We start from the raw sequence: 19,127 nt of genomic DNA, 5'->3' as shown, positions 1-19,127 counted from the left end.
GCTTCTGCCACTTCAAGCGAAACGACTTTGCGATTCCACCCGGAGGCATCGAGCAGAACTGAACGATGACGATGATGAACGGTAACACTTTTACGAAGAATAAATGATTTTTAAATTAATAAACCTCAAAACGGAACGGTGGTCGGGGTTTGTTGTTTTTTTTCTCTCTCTCCGTCGTCTCTTCTTCTTTTGTTGTTTCATATTTTTTCCCTCGATGTTGCTTGCTCCGTTGGGCACGATTAAGGAGCAAAACCCATGCTCGATAATGACCAACCAAAAATTACCCTCATCATCATTCTTCGCTGCTCTGAATCGTCCCTCCCTTGTGTTTGGTTCGCCTCTTTATGCTATGGATAATGGCCACGCTTGCAGGCCCCTTTTTGCGGGGGAAGCTAGACGGAAAGTGAATTAATCACTTCTCATCAAAACTTCCGATGCGCGTGTGCAACTGCGTACACATTTCTAGGCTGCAGCGAACAACACCAAAAAAAAAACTGCACCTGGAATATTTCAACGCAAAAGCTGCCCTTCGGCACACCGCTCGCCTTGCACCTTTCGCCGGTGGTTTCTCAAGTGGCTCAAGAGAGTGACTCAAATGTTTATGTTTAACTCAAACAATCATAATTACCATCTACTTATCGCTGCACGCAGACGATGCAAAACCCGTACCGGGTTGTGGCTTTGTTACCCCGTGCGCTATCTTAAGTAGCAATGGGTCGGTTAAGAGCATCAGCGAGTGCATCTATGGTGCCGGGCGAAGAGATCGTCTTCGTCTTCGGCAGCTTTAGCCGATGCTCCAGAAAGCAGAGGGGAGTACGGAACAGGACGCCCTTGACGCGTCAAGTTGGGCTGCAAACGTCAGTTAAACCGTTACGATACGATCGCTACGGGATCGCTACACATTCGTTAGGCACTAGTAAAAATCTTTTTGCTTCCCCACGACCCACGAATACCCAGATGGACATGTACACAAAACCACTTCAAATGGTTAATTTGTGCTCGGCAACCCACTCTGCTAGTGCGCCACTAAGGATACCGCTGTTGGTGAAATGATTTTTTTTTATTAATTTTATGGCTTTTAAACGATAGTAAATTGATGCTTAATATTAGCATTTATGACTGCCGCTGTCGGCATCGCTTTATGCTTTTGCCGCGCCAGCGTTCATCCAGCATTCGCTTCATTCGCTTCAACAGCGATCCACGTTCTGAGGCTTCCGTCGCGGCCTTCCCGTGAGGGAAAGCCATGAAGCCGTTCGATCTTCACGAGTGAACGGCTTTTGCTTCAGGTAACTTCGGTCCGGTGTGTCCCAGTGTTTGGTGTTTTTATTTTTTTTTTGTCACATTTGGACATTCCGACCATCATCGAGTATTCAAAACTGGTTGCAAATCTTGGACATGGGTTTTGAGCTTCGATCCAAGCCGTACTTTAACGTAGCGTGTACATCTTCGCGCTGTTCGGGGCGCAATGTTGAAGACCACAGTAAAGGGATAAATTGTTCTCGGTTCCAGTTGTCGGCTATCAACGCCATTTAGTATGGATTCCGAGCATTGGATTAACGGAACGGGCAGATTTACATGCACCAGACATAGCATGATGTCAAGATTTACGACCGGCAAAGAAATGGAGATGGAATGAAATACTTTGAGGAGGACCAAAGACAACATTCCGACCAGAACGTGTGAGAAACGATCGGCTTCAATAATGATGAATTTTTTTTCGGGATTCTGCAACGTTTTCGTGCGATTGTGATGACTAATTAAGTTCGAAAATTTTTGCAATTTATTATCAATTAACTGTAAATAACATTACGTATACGACAATTCAAAGCTATTAAAAGATCAAAGATCCTCTTTAACTTTCGACCTAAAATTCGAAATTCTGAAGACGTTTTTCTTTAATTACAATTTAAATTCAAGAGTATTATACCCTCATCGTGAGAAAAATAAAAATATTTTTAAAAAATACAAAAGATAAACACATCGTGCCGGTCTTTAGCGCTAAGCATTTTCCTTCCCATTACGGTGTGTAAATCTCAGTAACAATTTGTGGCCTTAAAATTGAATATCCAGTTTTTAGCAGTGGTCGAATCGTAACACTCAACATTGGTCGATTAGATAACAACAAAAAAAGGAAACTGTTTTCCCATCAGCAGCCCCCGGCGTACCCGGGGTTTTGTGCTGAGTGATGGAACCACTTCAAACAGTCGAGTCAAATGCGATTCCATCGCTCGCCCGGAGTCTGCAGTCGGCGGAGCGTTTCCGGTGGAGTTTCCAGCAAACTAGAGATTCATGAGACACCGGGCATGTTTTACTACCATGTACCACATTTGCATATATATGAGGGTACGGCGGAGCCCTCCTCTCGCCGTACGTATGCGGAATCGTACAATTCGAAAAACGAAACGAACCGGCAAGGCGAAGAGAAAATTTATGACCTGTGCGCACTCACTCCTAATTTATTGCTTTCCGAAGGATCGGGACCTTTTTTTTTACTTCTCTCGCTTGCTGCTTTGCTGTGCTTACCAACCATCCCGTAAACTTTCACCCCTAGACGCAACGAAAGTGATAAACAGCCGAAATGTAGAGCGAAAACCTCAAATTACAGCACACATCGAGTGTGTTTTGACAGCAAATGGGTAAATTAGTCCAGCACGGTGAGAACAACGGTTTGTCAGCATTTCCAGCACATTGATGTACGGTAGAATGGATGATCTTGCGGAAGAAACATGCCGTTTCTGATGTTTTTCTTTGTCTGTTTTGAGATTTTTCTTGGGTGTCATGATCATGTTTTTTTTCGCTTTGTAAAAGCTCAAATTGCAAGTTCATTACATCGGTACATCGCGTACCACCAACAGTAATCATTTTTCTTCCCTACATGGTGGTCAAAAGACCGCCGGGGATGAAAATCCCCATAACAAAAAAAAAACTAACGGCGATGGAAGTCCGACTTTAGGTGGTAGATTGTTTCATCCGGTAACAAAACAAAACAAAAAACCCAAAAACAAATACTTCCCATAACTGGAAAATTCCTTCATCTTTCCAACACACGCTACTTTTCACCCGATCCGATCCCATTGTTCCGTGTTGCCTGTTTCCACTGTTTCTCCTTTAAACGAACTTTATCCACAGACCCCCTTAGTATTGCGTTGTTTTTTGAGAGTTTGGAAGGTTTTGTTGTTCTTTGCAGTTTGCAGCAGAAAGTGGAGTTTTTATTGAAAATTAGCGCCCAATCGAAACGACCACCGCCCGGGTACTTTACGCTGCTCATACCGTGTGTCACGAGCGGAAGTGCACCGAGGTTGTTTTGCCAGACTCGAAGGCTCGTTAAATGTGCCAGTCACGATCTGATTTGAAAATTTGCTTTCTCAAAGGTGAGGGAGAACCCTAGAACAGACCCCCGAAAGGAATCACGAATAGGAGTGAGCGAAGAATACCAAAAAAAAAAACAACCCCCGCCGATCGATAGTTCTATTCGCACGAGAACAAAACCGTCGGCCAGACATTGACGCGGTATACCTTCTAAGACCAGCTAGGAATGGAAAGTGACTGACTGGTAAAAAGGGGTTTTTTTTTCTTCTCTCAAATAACCAGTATCGTTCACAGACAACCGCGTGCTCGGTACGCGAAAACGTCACTTTAGAAAACGAGCGACATTCACGCAAACGGGGTCCACGTCGTTGTGTTGGGAAGTATTTCGGCGTGTCATAAAAATAATTACCCTTTCCTCTACCCGGCAGAACTCGTACCTCGTGGTATACGACAGTCGACCGTTTTGCTGGTGGTCGTGCTAATTTTCTTTCCACCCTCCAAACCCTTAGGTGGCCCCATAAAGAGACTGACGATTCAAAGTCGGGAAAATGCTCACTCACCCACCGAGGTGAACGAGATCGTGTAAAGAAAAGCAGGAGATGTCCCAACAGAGGAAAAGGCACTGCCACAAGAAATGCTTTAAACGGGGTGGGGTTTCGTTTGCCGGTTGGAAAAAAGGGGTGGCAAACGGAGGGGTTGGAAGCACCCCAAACTTCCGTGCGACCGTTCGTAGAAAGTTCGATTTAATTACAGTGTTAATTGATCATTGTTTGAGGTGTGCGCCTTATTGTGTTCAGTGCCCATGCCTAGTCATTTCATGCCTTCCGGTGTTTTCGGGCCGGATTGCTAGTGTGTGGTGGTAATTGATTAGCTGTTTCAACGGGCCAGCTGAATCGTCGGCAAAGTGAGTGTCATCTCAACAAAAACAAAACAAGCTAAATTTACCCATTTTTTTTTAGTTTTTTTTCTTTATTCAAAAGTTATTACTTAACTACATTTACATTAAATACACACAATTGTTCATTATTTAGTTGATGGAATATTTTTTCTTTTAAATTTTCACAAAAAAAAATTGACAGGCTGTACTGCAAACGAAAAAAATTTAATCCACAAGTCAACGTTAATTTAATTGGCTCTCCATTCGCTAATAAGTTGGCCCGCAGTTCGGACAGTTCGGCCTGTGTGTATAAGCAGACGGAAAAGCGGACCAAACAAACAATCGTATTGCGTGTGTGTCCGGCCCTAACAGGATTCTCATCATGTGGACCCGCGTGAAATTATTATCCTAATGGATGCTTTTGTTTGAGCAGACAATTAGAGGTCCGTGTTTGCTGCTGAACTAATGTGGATCTGGTGACTTGGTTCTTTTTTGTTTTTTTTTTGCTTGTTGGAGCAAAACCTCGAAAGGTAGCGTGGACGGTGGGGACGAGATGGTAAAAAAGTACTATCATTATATGTAGCCTTCACGGGGCCCGCTAGGGCGAGGTCCTAGTTCCGTTTTGACGAGTGACAATTTGCCTCCGGTCGTCGTTCGTGCGATACCCGTTCACCCCGAAACCTAAACCAAGTAGCTGCAATCGGCTGCATCGTTAGCATTAGTATACAGGGTGTCCCGTGACAGGAGGAGGAGCTGATGGAAGTATGGGCCACTCCCCGGCGGCGAGAGGGGGGTACCTTGTTGGCACAGAACCGAATGGAGCGAGTGATTGTGCGGTAGCAGTGGCATATGTCGTTCATCATTTGTTCATGCACGATAATGGTGTTTCTTGATGTGCGGAATCAAAAACCGTGGAGCTGTTGGGTTGTGTGGGGCCGTGGGGCACAAAACTCTAACAACCTCAACCAATACGGTGTGTGTCCATAATTAATTGATTAATTAGAAGCAAAATCGTTAGCACGGCTGGTAGCACAAATGTACGGTGTATTGCGTCATCCTGCGCTCTATCAAATCCTCTCGCGGTAATTGCTACGGGGTCGTGTGGACTGGTGGTGCTAGACACTTCAGCTGCTCTATCTCGTCCGCAAAAAAAACCTCTCTCGATGGCAAACATCCCGAAGTGCTGTATCCACACTAAGTTTGTTGGAGTTGCGCCGAGAAGCTTAAGCACAAATATGAACGAATTGTTTTGCAAAAACGAAAAGGACAAAAAACACTCGGTTGCAAATTAGGCACGTCTCAAGCTGGTTCCAATTATGGTTTTATTGGTGTCAGACCAAGCAGCAATTTTGAAGCATTTCGAGTTGGAGCTTGTGGAGTTGGAGCTCGTGGAGTTGGAGCTCGTGGAGTTGTGGTGAACGGCATTGAAAAGAGCGCTGATAATCATGCCATTTAATTATCGTATACTGTGATCATTTCCACGGGCAAAACTTGGTTTTTATGTTATAATAATTCCGCCTAACTTTCCGTTTATGTTGCTTAAAGTGTTGCTTACTATCAGAAAATAATGTGTTATTAATGTTGTAATTCTTAGGCTTTAATAACTTAGGTTTTAATAACTTCACTGTAATTCTTAGGTTTTTATAACTTCACGAGGCTCGAATCTGCCTCGTGAAGTTATAAAACATAAAACATAACCAAAAGGACAACGGCGCAACATTACAAACAATCGTAACAAAGCGCCATCTCTTCCGACTGGGGCGTGGTTTTTGGTGGAGCCCACACAGAGGAAAAAAAAGGCAGCCAGAAACATCAAAGTCGGCATCGGTAGCTCTCGTTTTCGTTCGCGTTACGTTTGGCGCTAGCTCTGTCTTTTGATACAAAGCTCCAATATTCCAACCCTCCCAGCCGCGGATACCCTCGTGGATCAATTTATCAACCTTCTTACGCACCGCAAAGCGCAAGCGCAACTGGGGTGTGTAAGGGGTTGCTTTCGTTCCTTAAACTGTTCGATGCGTTCTGACCGGGACCCTCCAGTCTTCTACGGGAGCGTTATTCGTTACACACAAATACAACCAACAGCAACCCCCCGACGAGAGGTCTCGTTTGCCTGGGTCGGACGGTTTCATTCACTCACCGCGTAGACATTCCCCGATGGACAGTATTTGTCCAGGGAGTTTTAGCTGTTTGTTTTACTGTGCCCACCACTTTCGTGCTAGGTTGCGTGTGGTTGTGTGTTACCCCGTTAAAAAGTCTCCCTAGCAAATCCAACGGTTCCATTGACCGTGGTGTTTGCTCACGCGGAACGCCATCGATTCGCGGTCTGCGCCATTGCTGTTGTGCTTACTACCGTTGCCGTTTGGAGTTTACTTTTTTTTCTTTGGTTCTGCACATCCATTCCAAGACGTCCTGATGGTACCCGTGACGGGAGGACGCTCACGCTAACGGTCGTTAATACTAGCCGCCGCTAAGTTGTTGTGTTCGTCTCGAAGGAACAACATCCTTTTTTTTGAGTGTCTTCTTCGTGATGTTCCAAATTAATTTTTTGGACATTCATCAATCGTTGCATCGATTGTTGTGTACTCGCCGGTAGTTTTCCGAAAAGGTCGGCCCGGGTCTCCGACCGGGGAGGTCCAACTCGTCAATCTGTCAATCTCGCGAAGGCTACTGGGGAACGCTTTAATGTGCTCTCTCTCGCTGGAACGTCGGGAAACATCATAAACGGACGCCAACGGGTGGCGTAAAGAGGTGTTCTTTGTTCGTGATTTTTACGACCCTACTGGTTTTGCGCTGTATATGGCCACGGTCCGGTACGAGCGCAGCGTCCCGGATTCCGTGAGTCACCGTGACTCACACGGCGGTCCGTGAAGCAGACGGTAGGCATTGACACCGAAGCTAATTATCAATCCCATAAACTGATGGTCAGTTAGAGTCCCAGGAATTTCTGCAAGGTTTTTTTTTGCTTCTTTCTTTGGTTGCCTCTCTGTGTTATGCTTCTTCAGTTTTGCGAACCACTCATTCGGTATAGATTTTCGTGGAAAGAAATATCTTGCGCTATCCTTCGCAAAAAAAAACCCTCCGCGACTTGATCGTAGCGAGATCTCTTGCATCTAATGCTTACCAAGTGAGAAATCATAAAACTGAGAATGTGGATGGGGGGAACCTACGAGGGCAACAACACAAACCAACCGAAGGCGAACCCACAATTCAAACCATCATATGCGGGCACGGCATATGTGTGTGTGTGGGGGGTTGAGCCTTTTGACAAGTTTATTGACAAAAACGCCAACTTATATGCATCTTGCCGTTGATCGTTCACAACGCGGTTGGGGCGCGCGAAGCTTACCGAAGATCAAAGAATTAGCCGTTGGGCCAGTACCACCACCACACAAGTCAACCAAGGGGCACACCACACGGTGTCGCCGTGTCGGGTGCGTTCGTCTCGCAGTTAATCGGTTCATTTAACGGGAACAGAATGCCGCATCCAGCATGAAGGCAATTAACCGCCCCAATCCGATTCGACCCCTTTCCACAACCCCCCCCCCCCCCCTTCCCCTCACTGGATGCGATGAGTGTCGAGTGGAGTCGGTCGAAAAACTTGTGTATCTCGACTGCACGCTTCTGAGAAGTGACGATTTGGAGCTCCGCGAACCTAATTAGCTGCCTCGGCGTTGCGGTGCGGTCAATTTGCGACGGAATCGATTTGAATGGCTTCACCGGGCGAGAAGACACGACCCACGGCGCGGTTTGTCGAATGCCAATTCGCGGTTGATGCAAAGCGCGAAAGATGCAATCGCACCACGTTCCCTTGTGGGTCGCATCGTTGCCATTTTGTCGCTTATGCTGCGTTTGCGGGGCAATTATGCTTTCACCATGCAACACCAAACACTTGTTGGTGGTGCAGTTTTTTTTTGTTTGCCGCATTATGCGCACACTGCACCGGCAACGAAAGCTGTTTGATGCCGGGCGCATATTCATCAAAGCGCTTTACATGCCAGCTAAATCATTATAATGTTTCGTAATTAATGTGGTACTTTGTACCGATCGGTGGGGTTTTCAAGCGTGTTGTTTTCGGGTGTCACATTCGAGAGCTTGTGGTACGATTCGTTTGTAGCACCATAGCACTTTACCTGCTGCTAATATCCTCACTAATTATCTGCTAAAATAATAAGTTTGCAACACCTGCAGTCTGTCACAAAGATGGTGGCGTAACCACCCGTTTGACGTCTTTATTGTCATAGGTGGGTTGCAAAACCCGTAACCCGTGTGGTGCAAACATATTGGCTAACATTTTTGGCAACAACAAAAAAAAAACAAGCAGTTGTCGCCCCTTACCATCCGCTTTAACCGAGTTTCTTCCCGGCCGACGATCGGAATTGATTTTTAAAAGTGAAAGATCTCGCAGCTGAACGTTGTTTCCGCACAATGCCGCCGCAAGCGCCGATCTCTCTCCTTCTCTCTCTCTCTCTTTTTTTTCTCTCTCTCTCTCTCTCAATAGTGGCGGTTCCCTTTTTTGGTGTCTGCTGCTTCCAAAATCATTCTCTTCATTTTAATTTTAATAATTTTATTGCCTCGCGAACGAGTTGGCTACCCCTTTCCCGCCCGGCCCATCCCGAACCGTTCACCCGGTTGAAAATGAATGAAATAAAACATAACAACAATAACAAAAAAAAAGCGTAATAATAATAAGCATGTCCGTGGAACATCGCATCCGCATCGTGCAGGCTGAAACCCAGCCACCCCTAGTACGAACCGTACACATTAATGAAAACGGCGCACTTCAGAAACCGCGGCTTTACGCGTTCGTTTCTTCCACTCGCGTCCAGCTCGTCCGCCATATCCCGTGCCTTTCATATCCGCCGCGGATGTGATCGCGAAGAGTTTGAGCGGCTTGTTTCGGCTAACCAAAAGGAGCTCTAGTAGTCGCCCCATCCGTAGATCCCCGTGGCCATGGTACAAAGGCAAGAGGAAAAAACCGTGCCGTAATATGTTATCATTTAATTTAATATTTCTTCCACCGGGATCGCTTAGCGAGTGACGTTTCACATAGCGGCGAACCTTTTTTTTTCATTCCCTCTTCTCTTGTAATAAGCCCCCTGTTACTTGGTCTCTTTTTTGGTCTGTCGCTCGAGAATCATTGCCATCGATTCGTTTCTCACTCGGATGTTAATTAGTGTCGTTGTCGTTTCGAAGGGTTCACGTGTTGGTCAGATTTTGGTGTTGTTGTTTTTTTGTCTGTGGATCATTTTCAATTTCTTTTTTTTAAATATGTTTCATTTGGTGGGTTGTCCCGGGTATCCGGTAAAATGGCTACCACTTTTTATTGAGTGTATAATGTCGCATCAGTACGGTTTAATTTTTGGGTGGAAGTAATAATTAGTACAAAATTAGTTGTTCTAAAGATGGCTGCCAGTCAGGAATACTTTGGGCATTCAAGATACGCTAAACGTCACATGGTTTGCCATATTATGGTATGGTCATCAAGAATTGATTTGCTATGAACCAAGAGTTGTTGCGGTTCAATGATGTGTTGGATGTGGGTACCCTAGGAACATTTACTAGACTATGAGTATGAACCAAGAGTGTTGATCATCAAGATGTGCATCAACTTTTATAAGCGTTTTTGTACACAAAGATTCCTTCAATTCTTCAATATCACCTCCACACAAAGGACCAGTTGAAGTGGAATATCCGACGAATGTAATATTTCAAGATCTTCAAGGTCAGACGAGTAATATTGGGCAAACTTAGGACAAACATCAAACTTGAAGTACTCCAGAAAACAGTTCAACTAGAATTATTCGTTTTTGAAGATAAATTATAATTCCGAATCCATTTACATCAGTAACAAATCTGATCTTTGCTACAAGCAAATCTGGAGAGGAGTTTTGTAGCAATTTATGAAAGATTTACTTAAAACTACATGATAATTATTATTTCATTTTTCATCAATTCATGGTTTAAACAAGTTTACTAATGCAGTTAAATATGGCATTGGAAATGATAAATAATTAATTGTAGATAAAACACACACACACCTCATGGAAGTTTGAAAACGTTGAGAAACTAATTTCCATTTTTGTGTATTTTTTTCTTCTTCCTCTGTTTCCACATGAAACAAAGAAGAAAGTGAACCGCAAGCGCGGGCTCGTCAATCGCCGGAATCGCATCTCATTGAGGAGGAAATTAGATCTCAATAAAGTTTTATGATTTTATAGCACCGCGTTAAACAGGAGCAAGAAGGGGAAAAAATATCGAAAAGAAAGACCGCGAAACCGAAGGGTTGATGGGGTGAACAGAGTAAAAGAGAGATTGTGGTGACTCTCTCTTACTCTCTCTCTACTAGCGGTGTAAAGATTATTGCACGTAACGAAAGAGCGGGCAAAAGCGCGCAATGTGAAGATCAATCGTCGATCGAGCCCGTAATCGAAACCGGTGGTCGGTGTGCCCCTTTGATTGAGCGCAACCAAAGCCATCCTGCCGCCGGACACACACACACACATTCACGTACACAGCCGTAGCTTTTGTTGTTTGTCTTTAATTTTAGCGTTGCAATTAACAAATTGTACTAATGTTGCCCTGACCTTTTCTCCCGTTTCCCGCCGGGGGGTTTTTTTTTCTTACCGATGCCTTTACAGAGCAATCGCATTTAAACCTGTTCGCCAACCGACCGCAGCCAAAGAAGAAAAGGAAATCACGGACGGCGTTCACCAACCATCAGATCTTCGAGCTGGAGAAACGGTTCCTGTACCAGAAGTACCTGTCACCTTCGGATCGGGACGAGATAGCGGCCGCTCTTGGGCTTTCAAATGCACAGGTAAGTTTGTTTGGACGGGGGCCCTTTTTTGGCCAACGAAGTGTACTAAAATCAATAGTTAAGTAACGCGGGTGACGTTTTACTGATATGACCCAAAACTGTTCATTTCTTCAGGTCATTACCTGGTTCCAGAATCGGCGCGCCAAGCTGAAGCGTGATATGGAGGAGCTGAAGAAGGACGTCGAAACGGTGAAGGTCCTGTCCGCACACAAAACGTTCCTGGAGAATGTGAACGATATGAACATTCTCAAGAAAAAGATCATGCACGACGATGGTGGCAGTCCACAGAAGTAAGCTTCACTCAATACCCCTACCGCAATAAGCACCAAGGAACTTACCGTAGATAATTTTCCTCGCAAACAGAGCATCCTTCCCACAACCCTATTATCTGCATAGAGTGGCATAAAGTGGTGTAAACCGATCGAACGAAAGCAGTCTGACTGACTGGGGGGCAATATTCGGTTTTAAGCTATTGTTTTACATATTACGACACGTGGCTGTATACAGCCGCAACCGAGCGAGTGATGCCAAGGTTTTGGTTTCGTTGGTTTTTTGTTTCCTTCGTTGTGTTGTTGTTTCTGTGCGCCAAATGTAGTGTGTCTGTCTGTTCCGCGAACGTGTACGGAAGTCGTCGAACATGTCTGCCACCGATATGTGGTGGCCACCGCCGTCTGTGTTCACCTCAACAAAAACCCCGGGAGAAGTGTTTAGTGGAGCGTTTTGTTTCCTTGCCGCTCATATAGATCGTTTCGTTTTGTACATATAGTGAATAAATAACATGTGATGTAACTATTTTTTTGAGTTTGTTTGAGAAGCAAGATGCAAGACTGCGCTATCAGTTTATAGAGATGTAAATGTGTAACACTTTACCGTAATGAGTTAGCTAGAATAACGAACATAGAGCACCGATTCAAAGATGATGAAAAGTATTATAATTCTTCGTAAAATCCGTACACCACACACACAGTGCGAAATTGTTCGTTTTTTTTTTCAAACTGTCTTGACCCTTGATAGTTAGGTTTGTTGTGTGATAACTGCTCGAGATCAGCAGAAGGCCAATCCAATAGTTGTACTTTATGTGAAGGTTAGGAGCGAAAGAATTCATTTCGGGTTCGAAATCCCTTTGCATGAAGTTTGTGTACATACATTTCATATTGAAGCAGTAAATTTATGGCAAATTAAATCATTCACTAAAGTATAGGAACAACAGCTAATGTGTGTGTGTGTTGTACATTGTAAAGCCTGTTGTCTGGCAGATAAACATATAAGGCACAGCTCAACTAAGCAGCAGCAAAATAGGCTAATCTAGGGTTACACATCTTTTTGGGTATATTAATTTAAAAGCACTAGCAAAATATCTAGCATAAAAACACACACAAGCGCAAATCTACTAACAGGATAGCAAAACTACTCGCATACGACCCAAGCTTCTCAAAGGCCCAGTGTATTTCGTGATTGTACATTTCTAGACATATAGTAAGAAGAAAGCAGCGGATCGAACGGATCGTACTGCAGCTCATAACGATGCTCACATGGTGTTAAAACTGTGACCAACTTTATAGCTGCATAAGCGGACCGTTGGAAGAACGAAAATATCAGAAATACATGAAAACTGAACGTACGAGCTGTTATGGCTCTAAAATTTAAACAACCCCTCTGTGTGTACTGCTTTTTGGTAGTTGTTGCTTTCGTACTGATTTACTGTCGATTTTTCGAAACCAATTCCCTAGCGTGAAAACAAGGGTAAGGTGTCGAAGAATGTGTAGTACTCCACCCCAGGATGGAAAGAAAACCTTGAAAGAAAGTAATGAAGTGTTGACAAACGTAGGTATCTTGTGTTAAACCTTGGTTGCGGTTGTAATAAGAGTTTGCTTTCGTTGTTGATCGTTACATTTATTGCTTGAAGTGATGCTCGGTGAGATTGTTAATAGATTAATGCTCGCGTATTTATGGTGACACGGCAATGTCCCAAAGGATTCTTCAACTGACAAGAGGCTCATATGACACTTGACAATTACTTGCTAGGTCATGTTCGTCATGTTTACTTATTATGTTTACCGCATGTTCGAATTATCGCATATTAGCGCTGTACCACACAACTTGTGGTTTGAGCCACCCTAATGGATGAGCATTTAACAAACGATACTGTGAGACTGTTCTTTGACTTTGTAAAGCACTCCTTCCTTGCGAAAGAAAACGACACGTTCTCTTTCAGAAACGATTCCTTTTTAAGACATTGAAACTGTATTATTTTTGTTAAGTTCTTGGTTGTACGTAACCTGTTTTATATTAAACAATTTGTTTATCAAGAAATTGTCAACAGAAATTATGCTCTCAGTTCCTTCTACCTCCCATTATATTCTTTTCCTCTTGGAACTCACTGTTACATACTAAATATTATTACATGGAGATTCACTATTTTTAGTATTAGTTGGGCGGCTCGGTGGTGTATGTGATAAGCGGCGCCGATCCACACGGCAGGACCGGGTTCAAATCCCATCCGGACCGTCCCCCAGTAGCAAGGACAAACTATCCGGCTACGTGATAAAAATAAGTCTAGTAAGCCAGAAATGGCCGGCGTGACCTGTAAGGTCGTTAAGCCAAGAAGAAGTACTAGTGAAAGTTATTTGTGACGGCTCGGGATGGTTTAAGTGGTAGGGACGATCCAATCCTACACGATAGGGGTGTGTTTCAAATCCCATCCGTACCGAATCCCTGTTCGCATGACTGACTTAACTGCTACTTGTAAATAAAGTCAAGGAAAGGCAGAAATGTCAGATCTCATTTTGTTTGAGTGTTACAAACGATGAAGAAATATTTTTTTCTGATTAATATTTGAAGTTTCAAGACTGTTTGTTTTGGTCTATCTTTGAATCCTTTGTCTATTAAATGGTCAAATTACGTATAATTTAATTTATAAATGAATCCGTCAAGAACGGATGCCAAATCGCAAATGGTTTCTTGTCAAATTTGATAGTTTTATTTTATTGGACTGACGTAATTGAAATAAATGTTGGGTTTGAATATTTATTTCCGGCATGAATTTATTCAAAATTTAAAAATGATTTTGCATTTTCCTTTTTATAATTATTTTTTAATTGATTAATGTATCAGGTAGATACGAGATAATAAACTATAAAACGAGCATTTAATATAATTTTGTGTGAGTTAAAAAGACAAATTCCTTGCAAAGTCTAATCAATTATTCATTTTTTTATAATGAAGTAGTCTGATGTTGTGCAGTTCATAGTGACAAGACCTCATTTAACAATTTATCCTGCTTCATAGTCCATGTCACACTTTTTAACAATTTGATGTTTGTTAATATCGATTGATCATCGGGAATAAAAGGAAATAATAATAGTACTATCGTTTTCTAAAGTACGTAAATTTCAAGCAATAGTATGCATGAGCTTGGAGCTTTTCTTCCATCGAGTCCCCATTTATCCAATCAACCGTCCGGTTATGATCTCAATTAACTTCAATCATTTCAAGTCGCTTAGCGATGAACTACTAGCATAGTGCACGCTATGGGATCGGGTTTGGTGGTCCCAGTATCAAATATCCTGAGATATTGGCCAGCTGACGAACAAGGAGCCACACCAACCGGCATTCCATTTAAGCATCGTTTTCCGCCACCCAAAAAAAAGACCCAGCGTATCACTTTTTTCCGAAAGGGTTCTGTCCCTACCCGGCCATGATTGGGTACCCATGCGATGGGAGAGTTTGCTTAGAAAAGAAAAACTCCCAAATAATGATGGGTTAGCTTATTATCCTACCCAATGAGCTCACCACTTGCTTACAGCTGTTTGGTCATCACGGTATAGGGGGAAAAAACCAACGAACGAAATAAGAAATTATCCAAACAGCGGAGAATGCCACCCGGTGCGACAACCATGCCACCATCATATCCACACACACACCCATGCCTGATGAATGGGGCAGGATGATATTTGAAAACAAAACCACAGTCCGGCCAGCATGGGAGAATTATGATGGCTTTATTAAATAATTGAGTAGAAGCGCTGCTCGAACGGTTCATCTGAGCATCGTTTCGGTACTCACCCTGCTTTAGAACGGTGTGGTCTCCAACCGGGTTTGCTGTTCGAGGCATCCCTGATGGTTGAAGGGTTTGGTTTTCCACACGCGGACCACACGCGGTCCAATCCATTTCGATACGTCGGGGTGGCGTGACGCGAGACGCAAAACACGAAAAGCGAGAAATTATCAAATTTAATAACAATTCGTTACACACGATCCGTTCACATTTCGGTTGCTCCAGCACCGGGTGGGGGGAAAGCAAATTCTCGGTGAAGGTGCTGAACGAACGTGGAAAAGTCGAATATTCACGAAAGGTGCTATTAGCCGCTGTTAATCGAAACGCCCTTGAAGCAGCGTAAAGTTGTGGGCCACCGGGCGAGGGAAAAACGATGCTGCTTAGTTCACGACAATAACATACGCATCCTTTTTTTCTGTTGCTGTTTCGGTAAAAAAAATGAAGAAATAACAACTGGAAAAGTGGCTATCAATCCTATATTCAGCTTAAAGAATGTTTGCCTTTTCATACCGTTCGGGAATCGAACCAGCTGCTGGATGAACAATAAGGCGTATTGATGCAGTAAAGGGTCCGAAAGGAGGATACGAATAAATTGTACGGAACCATTTACACACTCCAATTCATTCTTACAAATGTGTACGATTGAACTAAATGAAAAAACACGCACCAAAAACCAACCAATGGTAAAGCATTCAATCCAACCAAGTGAATCGCATTAACGCCAAAAAACGCATACGTTTGTGGTAAGGTTATGGAATCGATTTAAAATGGTGTTTGTATGTTTTTCTCGTACGCTTTTTTAAACACCACTTCGTGGAGGGAAACTCGGCAACAAAAGGTGTTTATAGATAGGTGTAAACATAGGGCTTTATGATGCATGGAAAAAAATAATTCATAACACAACGAATAAATACTCACTGCCACAAATCGATCCGGGCGATCATCTTCAATCTGCTACTCTTGGACAGTGTTTCTTAAGGCTCAATATAAAACAAATAAGGGTACTACCAAATGACACTGGAACTCGATACCCTTTCATTCATGATATCTTTATCAAGACACTGAACGTTGCCATTTGGTAAATAATTATTACTCCTTTGCGGTTAACAGTACCCCAACGGTCAACAGACAATTACAATAATACAACAAGGGTTAAGTGTTGGTTTCGGTTTGCAAAGTATGATTGCTTCATTTCAGCAAAGGAAAGGAAACTTTAATCAATTTATTAGAAATGGGAGAGAAAAAAAACCATATAATCAAACAGGTAATGGTAATTGTCTAAAAATTTACATACATATTTGCATTTATTAATGAGTCTCACAAAGTTGAAGTTGACTCCATTGAACAAGACTCATAACATTTGTGACAAACGGCACAGTATGAAATGTAGAGGAATGAAATTATTTTTCATATAAATTTTATTGAGGAATCCCTGGGGACTCACGTTTAAATGGATTTACGTACTAAAATCATATCATCCTCATACGGGCTATAAGTAGTTAGACACGTCGAGATTAAGGGAAGCTGCGGTTTCGACGTGATTTGATCCCAAGGCTGGGCTGGAAAATATGTCCAGTAGATGTATTCAAGTTTTCCTGGAAATTTTTATGGGTTTTATGGTTATTTTCATTGCACACGTCGCTCTGACGAATGACGCTTGTTAGTCTAGGAGAAATCGGTATAAAAATAAAAGCACCAGGCCTCTCTTAGCTTGATAGACTACTACAAATACACATTTAGCTTCTAATATCTTCATCGTTGTAGCCCTGCAACCTCACAGGATTTGAATCGCCTTGTGAACACGAGTTTTACATAAGAAGAAACAGTCCGTGTTGCGAATGGTCGTGGTCATAGAGTGAAATAAAAATGTAGATCTTCATGATTTAGTGGGAAAGATCACAAATTATTATATTTCTCTATAGGTAGCGCTTTAAAGAGGCGCGTCCTCCGGTCCTATTTATTCGTGTTCGGCCGTCGTCATCGTGGATACTGTCCCTCCATCCTTTCCACTACGAATCTCTACACCAATATCGCTGTTGTAGAGCTCTACCACTATACTATATACTATTCTAATAAGTGCCAGATTTTGTCGTGTGTAGTCCAGTTACACTGATCCAGAAGTTTGCGAGCATCCCTTGGTTATGTTAAGCGATCCTGAAACTGGGTCTTTTTACTTTTGACTATTTGTGACTTCTATCTACTACTATCTAGGATACGAAAAACATTGGTTAAGTTCCCTTTCCTTTTCTGAATCGTGACAAGGCACCTTATCTCGGGAGTAGCCGGGTAATAGCTAAGCTAAGTAAATAAAAATATCAATTATAATTAAACGTTGTTAGAGGGAAAAATGTAATCTTCGGTATCATGTTTGCTATTTATTTATAAATTTAAACTGTACGTAAAGCCACCTGTCTACATCTCCCTTCTAATGAATCGAACACTGTTTTTACTCAGAAATTGATTTACTTATTTACCAAATCAATATCAATGACACCACTTGCTTCTACAGCTCGATTAAGTTTGTGAATGAACGAATGAGTAGATAGCTTACTTTTATTGAAAAAAAAATCACCAAACGAACCATGACAAAAGCACAAGAACTGCGGCTCCCAGAAAGGAGGCTGCTGCGCTAGTGTGATGGATATGGACGATAGTTGAACTGAGGGGTTGGCAGGGCTTGGCGTGATTTCCGGTCCAGCTGCATTGCACCATAAATAAAGACAAACTGCCTTTTAAACACCATCTTAGTCACACGATTTGTTATGTAGATGCGATTATTTATGGACACCCCCCGATGGGAGTTTGGCGCACGTGATGAACGAATCGTTCGGGCTTCCGCTTGAGTAGTAGCAAACCAAAAGGTACGTGTTTTGCTAGACTCGAGAAAAAGACGAATGCAGACATGAACAATTCGATGTTTGGCGTTTTTTTAATTAAATATGTACTGAATCTGAAAACAAGAATATCCCAATGGGTTGGAACAATGGAGTGGAAACTGGCGGACATTCAAGATTGGCATGTCGAGCCAATCCGGCCAACCGGGCCCAGGTCACAAATTAGCAATATTTCGTTTAAGGAATAGAAAACATGAGCACGGGTAACGAAAGTCTCTTAATTAATTCGTACACCTTTTGCATTGTGTTACATCCACGATACTGTTGGTTCGGGTCCCGCTGCGTGCCACGTGTCTTTCGTGCCACGTAAAGGGTCCGCACTTGAACTTTTCGCATTTCCCTTGTTAACTTACTAACACCGTTAGTGATACCACTCTTGTTGGTTTCATCGAATGTATTTACCAAAATACAAAAAAAGAGAGAATAATTACGATAACAACGCCCATGCTGACTACCTTGTTTGTTTGCTGAAACCTTGCGTGAAGGAAACAAATAGGGTAGTACGACTGCGGCATGGAAGATGACGGATGTCTCGTTATTAAAAATTCAAACTACACCTTTTCAGGTTGATACCACAAGACGCACTTCTTTCCTCCAGTGCTAGTTGATTGAACCTTTGCTTTGGTAGAAGCTTGCTGTTTTGTTTCGTTTTTATTCTAAGCGATATCAGACACGAATGAAGCAAACACTGAACACGGCGGCGAACCATGGCGAACCCCCCGGTTCGGCGATGGGATAATGTTTGCTGCTTCGTTAAATATGTAAAATATTGACTGAGTTCATGTAATATCGGTATTAATTTTATGTTGATTTAGCACTTTTTTCCCCCGTTCCCAACATCCCATCCCCATCAAAATGTGAGGTTTCTTTATTGCTCGCCAAGAAAAGTTAACATGCACCTTTGCATGAACGTAAGGAGGATTCAATTCCAATTAGTAAATCGATATTTGCCTCGTGACTGCCTCATTCCTTCCTACCGCACCGATACCACACCAGTTCGCATACGAATAATTCAGTTTTAATGAATTTTCTTCGAGACGAAAGTTCAACCCGAAACCAGAAGACGGGCGCAATTGGAGCATAAAGATAGCATTGCATGTATGCGTTGTGTGTGTGTGTTCGGTTACGTGAAACACTAACAACGTGGAACCGAACAGATTGGTAGCGTTCAGC

At 42.8% G+C, this 19,127-nt stretch overlaps 1 protein-coding gene across 1 annotated transcript in view; it reads left to right on the top strand.

The window, feature by feature from the left end:
- LOC125761479 (homeobox protein B-H1-like) overlaps nt 1-12,654 on the top strand; it is a 29,775-nt gene extending 17,121 nt beyond the window's left edge. The window contains exons 2-4 of the mRNA XM_049422637.1: nt 10,825-11,003; nt 11,118-11,293; nt 11,367-12,654. Of these exons, the coding sequence (XP_049278594.1) occupies nt 10,825-11,003; nt 11,118-11,293; nt 11,367-11,409 (398 nt within the window). The 3' untranslated portion in view covers nt 11,410-12,654. The remainder of the gene's footprint in view (nt 1-10,824; nt 11,004-11,117; nt 11,294-11,366) is intronic.
- The last annotated feature ends 6,473 nt before the right edge of the window (nt 12,655-19,127 follow it).

Source organism: Anopheles funestus, chromosome 2RL (genome assembly GCF_943734845.2).
Source record: "Anopheles funestus chromosome 2RL, idAnoFuneDA-416_04, whole genome shotgun sequence".
Taxonomy (NCBI): Eukaryota; Metazoa; Arthropoda; class Insecta; order Diptera; family Culicidae; genus Anopheles; species Anopheles funestus.
Note: the sequence above shows the minus strand (reverse complement) of the source record. Positions and strands in the feature narration are given on the sequence as shown.